Genomic DNA, 17,544 nt, shown 5'->3' with positions numbered 1-17,544 from the left:
ACCTTGGACAAGTAAGAATGCATGGCTTGAGGTTTCCCCAGCTATGTTGATGGCTTTCACCATGATGCTGGCAGAGTCCTCGGGAGTCACATCTCTTATGACCAGTTCACAAACATTGTCTTCGGGCCAATACCAGTAAATTCGGTCAGAGCGTTCGATCTTTACACCATTTTTGTACCATTCACATTCAGGATCTGGTTTTCCCACTACTCTGACCCGGAAGTGTGCATCAGATCCTTGGCCCACTGTTTGGCTTTGGATTCTTTCAAAGATTTTAGGAGCCTCCATACTAGGACTCAGTTCAATTTTATCAGGTTTAAACGTTGGAATAGTGATCTTGCCTTCTTCAGCAAGGGCTTTCTTCTCCTCTTCAGTTAATTCTTTGGTCCAGTGGAGTAGCTCATCTTTTGTCTTCCTCAGGAGCTCTTCATAGGATTCATCCTTCTTACGAGACTTGAGCTCCACAGCAGTAATGGCTTCGTAATATCCCTCCTCAGTTCTGCGCTTGAATTTACTGCGCAGCTCTTCGGACTCTTCAGATACTTTTTCATGGGTAATTCTTTCAGCCCTTTTCAACTTCACAACTTCCTTGGCTTCAGTGGTATCAACAGGTCTATCTACTTTTTGCACTTCAAACTGAAGTCTTCCAGGTTCATGTATGTGAAACTCGGGCTTTGGTTCAGGGGCTCGCCTGAGAACAGACCTAAAATCTTCCCTCTGTTGGATCTCAAGTTTCACTTTATGCTCTATCACACCTTCGGGATTTTCTGCAGTGACCTTGACTTCCCCTGTATCATATGATTTGCAGTCCACAATGTCCAAATAATGAATGCCATCATAGCGAACTCTGAACCTTTTGCTTTTGCGGATCAGCTGTCCATTGAGGTACCAGTTGACTTTGGGTTGAGGGTAACCTGTCACTCGGCAACGGAATCTAGCAGTCTCCCCTTCAAGAACTCTTACTGGCTCTGGGTACAAGACAATGTCTGGCTTTTGCTTCTCTTTTTGATCTGTTGTTACACCTGTGAGTGCACCTTCGTGAGCCATCCTCTCTAATTCTTCAATTCTCTGTAAGCCTTTCCTCCCCTCAGGCAACTGAGATTCTTCCACAAGACTTTTTTCATCTTTAACAATAAGCGTGGCAGATGTGTGATCTGTTCCATATTTGTTAGTAGCTCTGCAAGTAATGATACCGCTGTCTCTGGAATATGCAACACCATAATCAAGGCTGCAATACCCAAACTCATTGATCATACGGAGCCTGTTGGCTGCTTCAAGTGGCTTTCCATCATGGAGCCATTCCACCACCATCGTTGGGTCACCAATTGGTGTTAGCCTACACTCAAAGTGGGCAGGCCCAAAGCGCTTGAGTCTTAAGGAAGTGAGTTTTTTCTTGAAAAATGGTTTCTGTTGTTTCTCTTTATCATAGAGATCACCCTCTTCCCATTGCTCTTGACCGTATCGCAGATGGAGGGGCTCCAGTTCTGGGGCTGCAATCTCCTTTGCTCTATACGTCCCTCGCGGGATGATTAATTTTCTCTCTGGTTCAGGCTCTGCAAACTCAACTTCAACATTCACTTTGCATCTTGTAGTGTCTCGGCCAGCCTTATTAATAGCAGTTGCAGTATACCAGGCAGAATCCTGGCTGACAGTGGAATCAATTTTAAGGGCAGCTTCTCCCTTGGTTCCTTCAATTCTATAAAAAGTGAAAAAAAAAATCAATACAGAAGTAGTTATTGCTTCCTTGGTTATTGGATTTGTGTAATGAGCTTAGTTTTATTATTTTCAAGCAAACTTACCTGATTTTTGGATATTTATGAGGTACAATGATGTCACTGTTTTTCAGCCATACAATATCAGGGTTAGGATTACCCGTAGCTCTGACTTTCATTTCAAGTCGAGAACCTTCCTTTATATTGACATTTCTTAGTTTTTCTACGAACACTGGTTTTACCTGATGTTCCACAGCTGGAAGAGAAAGGTCATGATTTAGAGTGAGTAGGACTGAAATACCTGTCTATAGCCCAAATGATAAGGTAGTTTCTTTTTTAAGAGCAAATACCTTCCACAGTTAAAATCACTGAAATCGAAGATTTGCCTGCCCTGTTTTGGGCTACGACAGTCCATTCCCCAGAATCACTGGGCATTGCAGGGACAATAATCAGTGATTGGGTACCATCCTCTTTAACGACTACTTTATGGGTATAATCATTGACAATTTGCTGGCCTGTAAAAAATTAAGTAAAAAGGAAAACATATATTAAAAATAAGTGTTTTTAAAGTGTTGTACACACATATAAACTTAGTTTTGTGTTTAATGACTTGTAAGTAAAAACTTATCATACTTACCATCATGAAACCAGAAGGTCTCTGGCATAGGTCTACCAACGACCTTTAAGTCAAACCTGGCCGTTTGCCCTTCCAAACATTTGAAAGAAGCAGGCTTTAACACAAAGACTGGCTTATACAGTCTCTCAAGTTGTGACTCATCTGTTTCCTCCAGCCTACGTCCAGGGGACATCCGTGCAGGGGACATCCGTGCAGGGGACATCCGTGCAGGGGACATCCGTGCAGGAGACATGCGTATAGGAGATCTACTCACTGAACGTGGAGAGACAGATCTGAAAAACAAACGCAAAACAGAATATTTTCATGAGGCACAGAGAAAACACAGCAAAATGAACAAACCTCTTTCTTAACGTCATTTTAGAATTGACTTCATGTACATATTAGAAGGCACTTCAGAATCACCAGGATCCAAAACAGAATATATTATTATTGCCCCCAAATCAGTGTTTTTCATATATCCTCAATTCCAGTCAGTAGTTCTTCAACATAGCCAGGTACCCAGACTTAAAAATCTTGGAACAATTTTTACTAGTCTTTCCCTCACCACCTGCATTTAATTAGTCACCAATCCTTTTGATTCAACTGAGAAAACATCTCAATAAATATTGGTATATAAATAAACCAATGAACACATTTATAGAAAAAGAGAAATACAATTTTTTATCCAAGAGAAGGGAAAACATAGAAATTATATTTGAAAAAAAAAAAAAAAAACCCAATCCCTATCTACACATTGCAGCCCGACTGGCTTGGGTTGGATTTCAAGTGCTGGCACCACCACCTACAGGGCGGGTGAACGAAGACAATTTTCATAGGCCCACAGAGATCAAGTGCTCCCACTTCCAAAGTAGTAATAATAATACCTACATTGCAGGGTTGTTGTATAAAGTAGGGATAACATGTAAAATGAGGTGTGAAGGAAATCTTTATAGTTTTCATTACATTAGTTTAGCATTGGCAAAATAAATAGCATGCTACACTAATGAAAAGGCTTTGCTCACCTTACACAGGGGCAAGAAATAAAAATACTTGGCAATCATTTGTATTTCTTATGGCAAGTTTCTGTGCTTTCTCAGCCTTCATTTTTTTTAGTCCCCCACACAATAGCAATTTGCTACTGGGATATTTGGTGTTTTAATTTAAATCTTAACCCAAGTTATTCCGAGTCTTACCTGATTCTGCTCACTGGTTCTGGTGTGGGTATGTAAGTCGGAGCACCAAGAGGCGCAGCAGGCTCTACATACAATTTCCCTGAGCAAATTGCATTTCCTTTAATATTGCTGGCAAACGCAGTATAGATGCCTTCATCTTCTGGAAGAACAACAGGTATGCGCAGACTAGCTCTGCCATCTTGCAGAAAGTCCATTTGGTATCTCTCTCCATGCTTGATGCGCTTGCCATCTTTGTACCATGCAATCTGCAAGTAATACCATGCATATTTGAAAAAAAAATTTAGATAAAATAGTTTTTGTAATGATTTGTATCTTTATCGTAGCGTGCAGACATGATGTTTTTATTTTACCTTGGGTAGTGGATATCCAGACATCTTGCAATGGAAAGTAACACCCATCCCCTCAAGAATTCTATAGTTCTTGATTCTTAAGTCAAATCCTGCTTCAATAGCTTCAGATTCAGAAATGTCAACTGCCATCTTTTCTTCTCCATCTTCTTCAAGAAGTTCTTCTAATGTAGTCTTTATTATTCTGTATTCAATTTCTTTGATAAGCCTCTCTTCAAAGGAAGAAATATGGAATTCCTATGTAGTAAAAAAAAATGACAGTTTGTTAAAAAATGTACATCCTGACTGACAGAAATAATCTTTAAGAGTATTAGCTTCAGAGACAAGGATTGATTAAAGTTTTTGACTGGGGAAAAATCTAGAAGGCTTTTTGTTTTTGTTGAGAACTAGATGAGTCATTGTTTTGTTTTTTAATCTGCATTAACATCCTCTTTATCAGTTCATGCTGTGGCATCTTGGGTCAATGATAGTCTAAGGGCACAGGTTATATTTGGGTTGTTCATACTGCAGATGACAGGATTTGGGCAGTAGTGCACTTGGTTGCCCTAATATTTGTCTCTTCTTACATATATGGAATCCTTATTTCTAAAGCCGCGTTGTGCAACATGTCATGAAGACTAAGGAAACTCGTCAGCAGTGAATCTGCACCCACTACTCATAGTCTAACCCTGACCCCATCCCTGGAAAATGAAAATATCAAACAAAAAGAGGGACACTGGGTGTTAAGTACAATTTATGAAATGATTTACTTGGTCATTATTATTCTACTCACCTGTTCTTCTACAAAAGTTCTGACCATTACAGTATCTTTGGCCATTTTTTTCCTAATTAAAGCCTGTTCTTTTTCATACTCTTTTTCATAATCAGAGTATAAAAATCCAGGTGCTATTTCTCCAACTTTAGGTTCCTGCACAAAGGCAGTCATTTGTGTTTGGTAAAGCATTTCTTGCTGGGACTTCATCAGTGACTCATACTCAGCTAGAAGTTAAGAACACAAGTTTTTTTTTTTAAGTTTTTATTTGAATTCCAGTTAGTTAATATACAGCATAATATTAGTTTCAAGTGTACAACAGAGTGATTCAATGCTTGCGTACATCACCCAGTGCTCATCACAAGTGCCCTCCTTAATCCCCATCACCTATTTCATCCATCCCTCCCGCCCACCTCCCTTCTGGTAACTTTCAGTTGTTTTCTATGATTAAGAGTCTCTTTTTTGGTTTGTCTCTTCTCCCTCTCTTTTTTTCCCCTTTGCTTGTTTGTTTTAGGAACATAAGTTAATTTTAATGTTCTTACGAAAAAGTGTTCATGCCACTTCATTCAGGGAAGCCCTACGCTAGGGAAAATTGATAACCAAAAGCTGGATTTTCCAAATTTTACTATCAAAGTGCTCAATCTATATTAGATTGAATTCCAAAACCAAATTTTCATTAACAAGTCAAAGTAGCTGCTACTATTGTAGAAAGAACTTTATATTAGTGGTCAGTTCTTCAGGATCTATCCTAGTGCTCTTCCTAATTTACTGTGTGGTTTTTGGCAATTTATTTATCTTCCTGGGTCTTGAGTGTTTTATCTGCTAAATGAGGATAATATCCTAACTTTCTCTAAGGGGTGTTGTGCAGATCAAATGAGACAGAACATGGGCTGTCCACTGTAATGTGAACAATTAAGCAAAAGTAAATGTGACCCACAGATACATTTTGTTTGGCCTGAATGCTATTATACTTTTTGTCAAATTACTTTGAATACTGAAAATCTTGATTTCCAGGTTTTCTTTCTTTTTTTTTTTTAAAAAAAAGATTTACTTATTTTGGGGGGGAAGGGAGAGAGCGCGTGCATGTGTGTGCAAGCAGGGGGAGGGGCAGAGGGAGAGGGAGAGAACCTCAAGCACACTCCCCGTTGAGCGTGAAGCCTGATTCGGGGCTCAATCTCATGACCCTGAGATTGCGACCTAAGCTGAAACCAAGAGTTAGATGCTCAACCAACTGAGCCACCCAGGCGCCCCTCCAGGTTTTCTTTAAAACATCAGAAACTCTAGGAACATTGAGCCTGACAGGCGTGTGCATGGTAACTAGACAGTGGGGCTGGGGAGCTACTGTACCCTGAAGGCAGGACACAGGCTCTCCAGTTTGCCACTGTCTTCACAGCACTCGCTAGTATTATCTGCCTGGGTCTGGAAGGCAACTGGATTTGGAATCCCTACAGCTTCAAAATATGCCTCGAAATGAATGCACCAAAGAGAAACTAGCGCTAGAACCTTGAAGTTTAGCACCAGTATGGCTTTTGAGGCCCTGCGGTCCAAAATATTTCCCATACAGCTGAGGCCAAGAGAGGGTACCGATGCAGACAGCCAGTATCACAATTGGGATGTTTTTACAGGCCTGACAAACACACAGTACTGCTACTTCCCTGCATTTCCCTTCCTATCACGCACATAGAAACTACTCAGAGCTGCATTTACCTTCTTCAAGCAGGGAGGCAGATGCAGAAGTCTCGCCATGCTTATTACGAATAACAACAGTGTATTCTCCAGCATCATCGGCAAAAGTCATCGAAATCACCAGTCTGCACTCCCCAGTTTGTTTGTTGTAACTCACTTTGTATCTTTATGGAAAGGAAAACACATAAAAATCAGTCACAAATAAACGTATGTGAAGAAACTAACCCTCATGTGGATCTGTGGTATAAAATTCAATGATCTTAAACATGTGACTAAGCTCCGTGCAGAATATAAGATGGTTGAAAATTGAGGAAAATGCATGGACATGAGTAATGAGGGTCAAACAACTTAAAATTTTCATTTTAAATAAGGTTCATATATTCTTTGAAATAAATAATAGACTATACTACTACTAGAATCAACCATATGGAAAGGGCTTTAGTGTTTTTTAGCAAATGACGAGGTCATTTGAACACTTAGGTATTTCCCTTTGTTAATTATTTTCCTCTTTGTTTCATGTGAAGATCAAATGAATAATCAAAATAATAAATTCCTTTAAATATTTCAATATTAAGCCTCTGGTATATTTTTTCTTACTACGATATTAGAACTACATTTTTTGATTTTTCGTAAGTTCCAGAAAATTCAAAGCTAAATTTTACATTCATTTACAGCCAATTCATTAGCATAGATGCTCATGTATAATTAAGTTTCTTCTTCATCACATGACCTTATTCTTTTATCTTTTAGTGACTTAATTATTATGCATTTTTATTGAACGCTGTCTTAGACGCTTTCTAGAAGAATATATGTGTGTAAAAATTCACATTTTCTCTATTTCACTAGCACTACCCATGAGTCAAACTAGAATACAGAAGAAATATATCTTTATCCACTTTTGTCACATAGCTTTGTTTCTCAGTAAGACTTGTGCAAAAATGTAAAAATACCTCAAAATATACTCTGAAGTTTCCATAATGAAAGAGCCTACATTGGGGGATGGTGGGGCAAGCCTATTTCTCTGTGGGCTTCATATACATATCATACAAATCACAGAGAACTCTATCCGTCAGCCATCAAAATACCTGTATCCCGTGGTAAGAGGAACACCAGATTTTTTCCAGTAGATGTGGGGCTTTGGATTGCCGCCAACCTGACATTCAAACACAATGCTCCCACCTTCCACCAGTTTCTGGACCACTGGTTTTGTAATGAAGAAAGGGGCGGCAGGTTCTCCGGGCCCTGCTTGCTCCTCTGTGATGCTAGTATCCGTCATCACCACATCTCTGGACTCTACCAAGCTGGAAAGAGAATTCCCTTCATATTAGCTTTTGCGGTTGCAATTTGCCACTACCAAAGGGACCGAAAAAAATCAAAACTGTTCTAGAATGTTTTACCGTTTCTCTTCTGTGGTCAATTTCTCAGTCACGGTTGTTTCCTTTTCAAACTCTTCTGATGCTAGAAGACAGAAATTTCTCATTTAAGTCTCTCATTGAGTCCGTTTTGTTAGTGACCTCTGCTTAGTGTGACAGCCTAGTTGACCCCCTAAGGGGCCCCCAGTTCCCAAAGGGGCCACCAATATGAGGCATGCAGAAACCTTGCTGAGGAAAGGGTCGGCTGAGGGCGATGGTGCGAACGGAAGGCAGTGGGGGTGTGGTCACCAACCTTGCACAGCTAGATAGCAGGATGTGCTGACCGTCCCAGCCTCGTTTACGGCACTGCAGGTAAATCGCCCGCTGTCTTCCGCAAAGGCTTCGCGAATCATAAGACGGGCAATTCCACTCTGGAAGGTTATCTGGAAGTCAATGGAACTTTCTATTTGGTAGTCTTCTCTGTACCATGTCACTTTTGGGGATGGGTATCCAGAGATGTGGCACTCCAAGGTGACAGATTCACCTTCTATAACAGTCACATTTTTTAAGCCCTGAAGAGAGAAGAAAAAGGAAACACTGATAAGGTGTGCATAGTCATTAATCATCTCTATGAGTTATGACAAGCAGAGGGGTTTGAACTTGCACATTCTCATGGCCATAAAATGTTTTTTTTTTTTTTTAAAGGTAAAAGACTCTAGAAATATTAGTAAAGAGACTCCCTTGGAAATTGAATACTCCTAACTTGGAATAAATGTCAGGTGTTTCCAAGTTCGTAAGGCAGAACTGTATTAACACCATATTATGGGGCAACTCTGTACCCTCTGTTATTCTCACACATTTAAACCCTAACAGAACTGGAAGGCTCAGCAGCAAAGCCTGCCACTTCAACAAAGCTTTTCCCACTACTCCCAATCAGAAGTACTCTATCTTTCCTCTGCTGAGGGGCTTTTCACCTTCTACATTATGCTTGTCACCTTTTGTATGTATGCTTTTCTCTGATACAAGGGCTAAGATATCAAAGAAGGCTGGATTGGTCTTTATATCTCCATAACTCTCCTAATAAAGCCTTATACATCATAGAAACCCATTAAGTCTGTTGACTATGTGATTGACAGTTGCCACACGGAATTCCCCTTTTTCTTGCCAAATAGTGTATTGTCTTAAAATTAGCATTTGCGAACTCACTAAGGTCGTTTTGAGAAGCTGACCTTTGCATATATTAAAATTATCTGACCAGCTACGCATCAACTTCGTTACTCACCGAGACCAAGGTTGGTGGAGTAACCGGGATTTCAACGGGTGCAGGTACCCTTGCCGTTTCTGTCACCTACAAATTTTACAAAGGACGTTACAAAATGCCCATGGAATAGGGGGCAAACTCATCAACTCTTAGCACATGCAAAACTACAAAAATAATTTGAGGAAAAGGAGCTCTGACGCACACCAGACTCAAAAGAATTAAGTTTGAACTTAATTCAAGGACGCCTGGCTGAGTACTCCGGTGGCACAAACTGGCCGTGCGCCGGGCCCCGCTCGATAGGAGTGGCTCAAGAAACAGCGTGCGATCCAGGGACTGACCTTGGTTTCATGCTCGTGTAGGACTTTGAAGCTTTCTTCACGGACTGTGCCACCAGTGATGCTCACCCCTACCTCCTTCTTCACTTCAATGCCAGCTCGACTCTTGTAAGTGTCTGGCGTGTCGGTGAAGGGGAACTGAGGTGAGGGGGTGGGTTCTGCTCTCACTCTAGCCTCAGCAGGCTTCACAGTGGGTGCCTTCACCGACTTGGTGATCTTCTGAGCAGAAGACGTGGCTGACAATTCTTTCTGTAATGTGGCGATAGCGCTACCGGCTATCGATGCCTAAAGAGAAACGGAGCAATCTGGGTCATGATTCAGAAGCACACCGCCACTGTCACTCATTCAGCGGGGGGTCTGAGTCTATGTTCTGTATGGTCTGTTTTTTAATGCTCTCGTTATCACTCTAATGATTAACGAAAAGTCACTTAGAGATAAGCCACTTATAAAGCTCATCGGCATTCCTGCCAGTCTGTAAAATACATTTGAAAATATCTTTCTTTTTTTTTTTTTTAAAGATTTTATTTATTTATTTGACAGAGAGAGACACAGTGACAGAGGGAACACAAGCAGGAGGAGTGGGAGAGGGAGAAGCAGGCCTCCTGCAGAGCAGGGAGCCCGATGCGGGGCTCGATCCCAGGACCCTGGGATCATGACCTGAGCCGAAGGCAGACGCTTAACAACTAAGCCACCCAGGTGCCCTTGAAAATATCTTTCTTAAAGAGTTGTATTTAGAGCTCCTTATTTTATGCTCTTGTCATAAAGGGATGGAGGGTCTTCTAAAGCTCAGTCATGAATTTTCACTTAACCATCCTAAAAATACTACAGTGGGAAATTCAAAATCAGGAAATTATTAAAATATTTGGTAAATTCCTAAGAACTACTTTAAAATAGCATTATAAAGTTTCAGCCTCAAATCTGGGTGGAAGGTGAAAATGGAGACATTCAGAAAAATATTTTGAAGGCTTTCTCACTCTTTTTATTCTGTCACTGTCTATGGTCTTTTGATTTCAATAGTAATTTGAGGCTATTCCAAATACAGGTATTAAATGCACTTTACAATTCTTTGGAGGCACTCGAGATTTGCATTCCACATCTTAGGTGTGTATAAGAAGAAGAACAGTGACTGATATGAAGGGTTACTACGTGCTGCCAACTTGCTGATGTTTTTATATGTACTAACTTGCCCCTGATGTCGGAGCTAGGACACAAATCCAAGGGTGTGTGATTCCACCATCCAACCCAACTACCACACATACTACCTCTCTGCATCTTGTTATATTGAGTATAGGAACGTATGATTTTTCAATATCTGACTTTATTATTGATATACATTCATAGCCTGAAGTGTTTCATAGCATAAGGAAAACTAAACTGTGTGATAACCATCTTTTTACAAAATGTGAAACAGAGAGAAGCCTGTATGGATTTGTGTCCTCTCCGAGGCGTACAATAACCCCCTCTGCTGCCCGACGCTTAGCCTGCTCAGCAAGTTTCAGAAGCCAGGCTTCAGGGGCTTCGGAGTCTACCATGACCGTAAACAGACATCACCACACTGACCTACACCAAAGACTCTGTGTAAGTCATGCATTAGGTACTTATCGCCTTCTAGCCAGACATTTCTTCATCGTGCTCTGTAACTTCTTACCTCATATCCATGTTCTGTCTTAGGGACAGAAATTTTTGAAACAGTAAAGTGAGGGCTTGCTGTGCGGGGGCGTTTATCCACATGGACTAATCTTTCAGTTGTTAGATCTGTAGTTTTCTTGATCTGCAATGAAATGAGACTCAGTGATACCATGATCCACCAGATGAGCAGAGTAGTTAAGCTTGCTTTCCCATGGGTAGGGTGAAGATCCAGCAGGTACAGACCCACCTGTGATGAAATGTGCATTCCCATTTGATCAGTAGTTGTGATATGAGTCTCAGAAGGAGCCTGGATCACCCTAGGCTTGACTGCTTTAGGGACAACGTGGGGTTCCGAGGCTGGACGCTGGGGATGCTCAGCTACCTTTGTGGCGGAAACGTGCTCCTTATAGTCATACTCCATAGTGGTCTGCTGAGCATAGGATTCTTCAAGGGGCCTGGGCTCCCTGGGCTCTCGGACGCGGGCCTGGTCTACAGCAGCAACAACTGTTGCTACAGCTTCTGCCTTTTTCCCAACGTCCACCTGGAGACAAGGTTTCCAGAATTAATATCAGTAACGTCAAACTCAAGCCGGGACCGCTCCTCCAAGGACAGTCACTGAGAACAGACAAATGCCTAAAGGTGTGATAGGTAGATGGTACCCGTGTTATACGGCTCTGTTAATGCCTCCAGGAATGTGGCTCACAGACGCATTTAGGAACTTACTATCTCATTGATTATTATAATATAATGGAGAGCTAGTTAGATACATTCTATATATACCTGCTTAATTAGACACACACGCACACCGCATGGGACAACACAGAACCTCTATAAAACAGGAAGGAGATTTCGAGTTTTTCTAGGATTCTGCCTGAGGCAGGTAATTAACACTTGGGAAATCAGAACTCTGGGGCTGGTTACCTTCATTGATTATTTTTATTATTCTGTCAATCATTTAGTCTAATATTGCTGCAATGACAGCAATGATAAAAAATGCACTCAAACCCCTCCTGGACCCATCGAGAAAAATCAGCTGCTACAGAGTTGTACAGTTGCATGCAAATCTGAGATAATGTGAGAGCTCATGAAACAATAGTGAGCATATTAATTTTCTTATGATTCCCTAGGGATAAGAATTTTTAATCTATTAGAAAATATCTTTCTTAAAAAACGTGAATGAAGAGATTCTGATTAAAATGAAAGTGTTAATCATATTTGGATTCAAGAGAACCTTTCGCAGTGAAGTTCAATTTACTTTCATTATTACTGGGAGGTAAAGTGAAGAAAAAAACAGAAATGTTGTTTTCTCATTTCCATGAATCTGATTAACATAAATGAAAACACAGTCTGCAAAGGTGTTTCTTTTTTAAAGAAAGCAAACTAGCTGATGTGGCTTACAAATTACGAATCTATGCAATACTTGGAAATAGCATATCAGTGTCCGTCAGTGTTCTTTAAAAATAATGCTGGAATATTTTATTAATGTCCAGTTTTCTTTTCTGCTGCTGTGAATGAAATCTAGATCACATCTGAAAGGTCTTCAAGGATGCTACCTATATATCTGTTAAAATTGGTCTCAGAATCATTTAAGATACAAATAAGGGCTTTTTTCTGAGCTGACATTAGGCCTTTAGTGATCATGGGCTTCATTCAGTGCTTCTTTCCAGTAAGCCACAAACAATCTGATCTTCCGTGAAGGATTGTGAATGCCGATTTCACTTTACCATTGCGTCATAGGAGAGATTGTAAAATATACGTGAGGCTTAGGTGACTTAAGTTTGTTCATCTGTTCTTCTTTTTTAAAATATATAGGCCATTAGTTGATTTGAATTTTACAGATATTTTAAAATGTTACCTATCTTTGACAGACAACACAAATATATATATTTAACATATATTATACATATTTAATGTAGGCCAAAGATTCAAATGAGATATGATGTAAATGCAATCATTCTACAAGCAAAGTAATATGTATTAAGTATACATACACTTTTAATATATATGTAAAGGCTGATATACCATTCTCTCTCTCTACATATAAATATGTTTATATATATGTGTGTGTGTGTATACTTAACATATATTACACTTTGCTTGCAGAGTGATTACATTATATCTCATTTGAATCTTTCAACCACAGTCTGTGAGATAATCAGGTTTTATTTATTTTAACGAGAAAACTTAGGCTCAAAGAAATTATTTGCCAACTGACATGTACAAATATACATTATTTAAAACTTATGCAAAGAAAAAGAATCTTAATTATGGGTAGGATATTTCAAATTGGAGAAGCATCTACGTATTTTTTCCTGAGTTATTATATATCGAGTTCATAGACATATGCTGTTTGGTGGACAACCACAGGTGTGTCCTCTTTGCTGGTACCATTTTGCTTTCTTAGTGGACTCACATCTCTCATAGTTTTTGAACCTAGATCAACAAAAAGAAGAACTGGAGCAGGAGACCCCAATTCAGACCAGTTAAATGCTGAAAATTAATTTAGGAGATGCAAAGAAAAGTGTTATTTAATCTGGCTTTTCACAGCGAGAAACGTTAACTGTTGCACCTGCAGAGCTGAATGGGGTCTGATCGTCCCTAATGCTTGGTGATCGCTTCAGCAATTACATGGAACACTAGAGCACAATGACTCAGGCGAGATGAAAAGTTATGGCTGCTGCTGATGAAATGGGATGAAGCAGTGCTTTTCACCTCCACAGCATCAGTTTTCATCTCCTCGCGGAAAAGATAGATCTCTTCTTGCTTAATAGCAAATCCTTCTCTAGTCCTTGGCAGTGTGGCTGGTTCAGTAGATTTTGCAGTGGTAACTACTACTTTGGGTATAGATATTTTCTCAGATTCCATTCTCAGCTAATTTTTTTTTTAAAGATTTTATTTATTTATTTGACAGAGAGAGAGAGAGCACAAGTAGGCAGAGAGGCAGGCAGAGGGAGAGGGAGAAGCAGACTCTCCACTGAGCAGGGAGCCCGACGTGGGGCTCGATCCCAGGACCCTGGGATCATGACCTGAGCCGAAAGCAGCCGCTTAACCGACTGAGCCACCCAGGCACCCCGCTAATTTTTAACAACAAAAATAAGACAGTCAAATTGATGTGATTCAGAACAAACAAGAGCAATTTAAATATAATCACTGATGAAGTATGTTACATATTGGAATTGCTGTCACCAGTGAGATTTCTGAAAGGCTGATGTGCCTTCAATATCAGACTTGGGTAAAGGTTTAGAAAGTTGATCTTAAATCATGCCTTAGGGGAAAAAACCCAAAGATGTAGAGATAGAAAACAACATTGAGAGAAATACAGACAGGATTCAGCCATGACACTAAAGAAATTTAGTTGATAATTTCCAAATACTATATTGACAATAAGGAATAAAATTAGGTAAATAGCTTATTTGGGGTAAATGACAGAGTCATGGTAAGTTGGTTAATTCATGGAGATTTCATAATTACAAATAGATGCTACAAATAAACTTCTTCATGGCTTATGTGTATTTTGGTTGAGTGATTCCTTCTCTAGATTTTAATACTGCATCTTGTTTAGCTTTAGCAGGAGTCAGTATGGTGGGCACTATAATTTTCTCATCTGGTATTTATATTTACAGAAAGGACAAAAGATAAACTTTCACTTGAAAAAATTATGGGTATCTTCCTGAAATAAGTCCATACTTTACAATGTAAGATACTGAATTTATGACCCCTCAAAACATACATCTTCACGACAGTTAAGATTCATCATTTACTTGTACTTTTTTCTTTAATGTTCATGAAATATCTTAAAATCAACCTGCATGCAATTTCAGTCACCAACTTCCAGAGAACTTCTAGATGTTAATAATAAAAAATGGAAAATAATAGTGAAGAGATCAGTGGAGAGAGGAATATGTAGTAATATTAACAATGATAATTTGGTTTTTTAGTTTCCAATCATTTAATCATCTAAAAAATAAATTAGGTTAATAGTGTCTCATACATAAGAAATTCTGAGATTGGGATTAATGGATTATAAAAGAGGGATTGCACACTTGGAATAGCGAGCATCACCTTTTCATGAGTAACTTGGATTTGTTCTTGTCTAGTAGCCATTCCTTCTCTAGTTTTCAGTACTGTTTCTTGTTCTTGGGCTTTAGCAGTAGCAACTGCTATTGTAGACAAGGCAGTTTTCTCAGCTTCCTTTCTCATCTGATTGTTACAGTAAAATCAAAGTTGAAATTGCACAGGGCTTTAGACACACATGGTATGAACACCCCCCGCCCCTGCGCCTAGTGGGGATGCAGGATGAAGTTATTCAGGGTTAACTACACAGAAGAAGTTACTTGACAATGTTTGCATATACTGACTGGGAATCACAAAACTTAGAAATGTTAACTAAAAAAACAAAATCACCAGATGATCCCATATATTGTTTTTTAAAAATCAGGCTAAAAATGCTCATCTTCATGCAAAGAATAATGGGGGGATAAAATGAATTACACATGTTACAGATGGATGAAAATCAAATGTGCAGATAAAATTAATGGTAAGCGGTCACACAGTCACCATTTTACTTTTAGTCTGGGATTCAAAAAGGAAAATACAGACTAATAATTCATAGCACATCATAGTTAACGGTTTGCTAGAAATTAGTTTAAAGATGAACTTTTCCCATCTCAAAGATGTGTATTCACCTTTTCCTGAGTTATTTGAACTTGTTCTTTTTTGGTAGTGATGCCTTCTTTAGTTCTTGATACTAAATCTTGTTCTTTGACTTTGGGTGTGGCAACTATGACCTTAGGTACCACTGTTTTCCTAGTTTCTTTCATTATCTGGTCATATGATAAAAAGAAAGGTGAGAAAATGGTCATTAAATTTCATACAGCCTCTAATAAAAGAAACTTAAGTCAAATCCGAGAAAGGACGCAAATTTCTTCCTGTTCACGGACACTTCCATCACACTTAAACCTATCATATGTTGCCTGGATCGTCCGTACTGTTTCATTGCTAACAGTATCAAAGTAAGTGCAGTCGGAAAGGAAAAAATGTGATCAGCAATAAAAGAATAAAGGATGCATTTCTGGTTCTCAACATTCTTCTTCTTATAATCCACGGGAAATCCCAGTACAGCCATAATTAACACATACTTTTGCATTTTATCAAGTGACTTGAAAACTGGAAGATATTAAAGTGAACTATAGGGTCACGTTAGTAACAATCCAAAGAAAGTTTGAAAGTTAGGAATGAAAAGTGGCAGTGAAAGCTGGAGAGGTGGCAAAGGGTTTGTGAGAGATTTTGAGGGAGTTTTCTATTCGAGTTATAAAAAGACGAGGTGAAAAAGTAATGAGTAAGACCCGTGATGAACATGTAGGCAGCTTGCAAATGACATGACGAAGAGTGAATTGCACACTGGCAGGGAGTCATCACCTTTTCCTGAGTTATGTGCCTCTGATCATGGTGTGTGGCCATTTCTTCATGAGCTCCCCGGATTGTTCCTGGCTTTGTGGACTCTGCAGTGGCAGCTACCACCACAGATGCAGCGGTGGTCAGAGCTGTCTGTCTTATCTGATTTTCAGAGTAAAATAAAGGTTTGAGGTTCAAAAGAAATGGTGAGATACCCTTGCAACATCCAGAAGAATACAAAATGTTTAGTGGTAAGAGAGAAAGTACCACCAGTTTCCATTTTAAGGGCCAACACTTAATGTTTAAAACACAGACTTTCGTTTTCCTGAGGAATAGGCTTCATTTCTGCCCACTTGCTCCTTCGCAAATTGCCCTAGAAACTGAAAAGGTCTCAGCTTCGAGACATGCGGACACATGAGGTCCCAGTGAGCAGCCACCGGCGAGTGGCTGGAAAATGGTCAGGCTGAACTTGCCAGTAACTGGTATTGCAATGGCAACAGGGAGCTCTATGCCCTTGATCATGCCGAGTAGGGGATGTGGGCATTCAAAGTCTCTCCCTCCCTCTAAGGAGAGGGAAATGCATTCAGTAGCCTGTGGCCAGCCTTCAAAGAGAATAGAGTGTTCTCAGCCAGGCCTTTTAAAAAATAGCTCTGGGATCAGCAAAGAACAGGCGATCAAGGTTGGTGAGGGCAGGCACCCTCCTGAACAGGAAAGAGTTAAAAATAGATGCTTCTGTCCTGACACCTTAAGGCTGGATGTCACACACGGAAGAGAAGTGGATTTTGGTGACACTGAGGTTGTTTGCACGTGGCTCCGCGGCACAAAAGTAGCAAACACTTCTAGGTCCCTGTCTGTCAATCACGAATTAGGACATTTTCTTGAAGAAGGACCAGTGTTTCCTGATGTCCAGCACTTCCTCACTTTCCCTTGATATTTACTTGGAGTGTTCACGGCTGGCGTGCGCACGTGTGCGTGCACAGATAGGTCTTACAACCGAAGTGACTGAGGGCTGAGGCTATGCGTGAGAAAACTCTATGGGGGTAATTTGATTGGGGTGATATCTGTCTTCCATTTAAATACGCTCTAGAAATGTCATAGATGTGCTCCCAAATGGTTCTCATAGATAATCTCCCCAAAACTGATGAATTGAGTGAAAGTTGTGCAATGAAAACAGAATCTCCATCATGAAAGAGTTTCAGAGAAACAACAAAAAGAAAATACATACAAAAGACTCCTTCATTTAGAGGTTTTGGTAATAGGGTACACAG

At 39.8% G+C, this 17,544-nt stretch overlaps 1 protein-coding gene across 1 annotated transcript in view; it reads right to left on the bottom strand.

The window, feature by feature from the left end:
- Window positions 1-17,544, bottom strand: part of TTN (titin) — a 269,983-nt gene that overhangs the window by 237,084 nt on the left and 15,355 nt on the right. Inside the window, exons 11-28 of the mRNA XM_032407124.1 lie at window positions 16,301-16,438; window positions 15,568-15,705; window positions 14,945-15,082; window positions 11,130-11,423; window positions 10,902-11,024; window positions 9,257-9,538; window positions 8,940-9,005; window positions 7,971-8,229; window positions 7,703-7,763; window positions 7,391-7,606; window positions 6,327-6,469; window positions 4,641-4,846; window positions 3,872-4,105; window positions 3,522-3,766; window positions 2,350-2,621; window positions 2,063-2,227; window positions 1,800-1,968; window positions 3-1,696 (exon numbers count right to left, since the gene is read on the bottom strand). Of these exons, the coding sequence (XP_032263015.1) occupies window positions 3-1,696; window positions 1,800-1,968; window positions 2,063-2,227; window positions 2,350-2,621; window positions 3,522-3,766; window positions 3,872-4,105; window positions 4,641-4,846; window positions 6,327-6,469; window positions 7,391-7,606; window positions 7,703-7,763; window positions 7,971-8,229; window positions 8,940-9,005; window positions 9,257-9,538; window positions 10,902-11,024; window positions 11,130-11,423; window positions 14,945-15,082; window positions 15,568-15,705; window positions 16,301-16,438 (4,843 nt within the window). The remainder of the gene's footprint in view (window positions 1-2; window positions 1,697-1,799; window positions 1,969-2,062; window positions 2,228-2,349; window positions 2,622-3,521; window positions 3,767-3,871; window positions 4,106-4,640; window positions 4,847-6,326; window positions 6,470-7,390; window positions 7,607-7,702; window positions 7,764-7,970; window positions 8,230-8,939; window positions 9,006-9,256; window positions 9,539-10,901; window positions 11,025-11,129; window positions 11,424-14,944; window positions 15,083-15,567; window positions 15,706-16,300; window positions 16,439-17,544) is intronic.

Source organism: Phoca vitulina, unplaced genomic scaffold (assembly GCF_004348235.1).
Source record: "Phoca vitulina isolate PV1807 unplaced genomic scaffold, GSC_HSeal_1.0 scaffold1, whole genome shotgun sequence".
NCBI lineage: Eukaryota > Metazoa > Chordata > Mammalia > Carnivora > Phocidae > Phoca > Phoca vitulina.
This window is presented reverse-complemented; position numbering and strand designations above follow the sequence as displayed.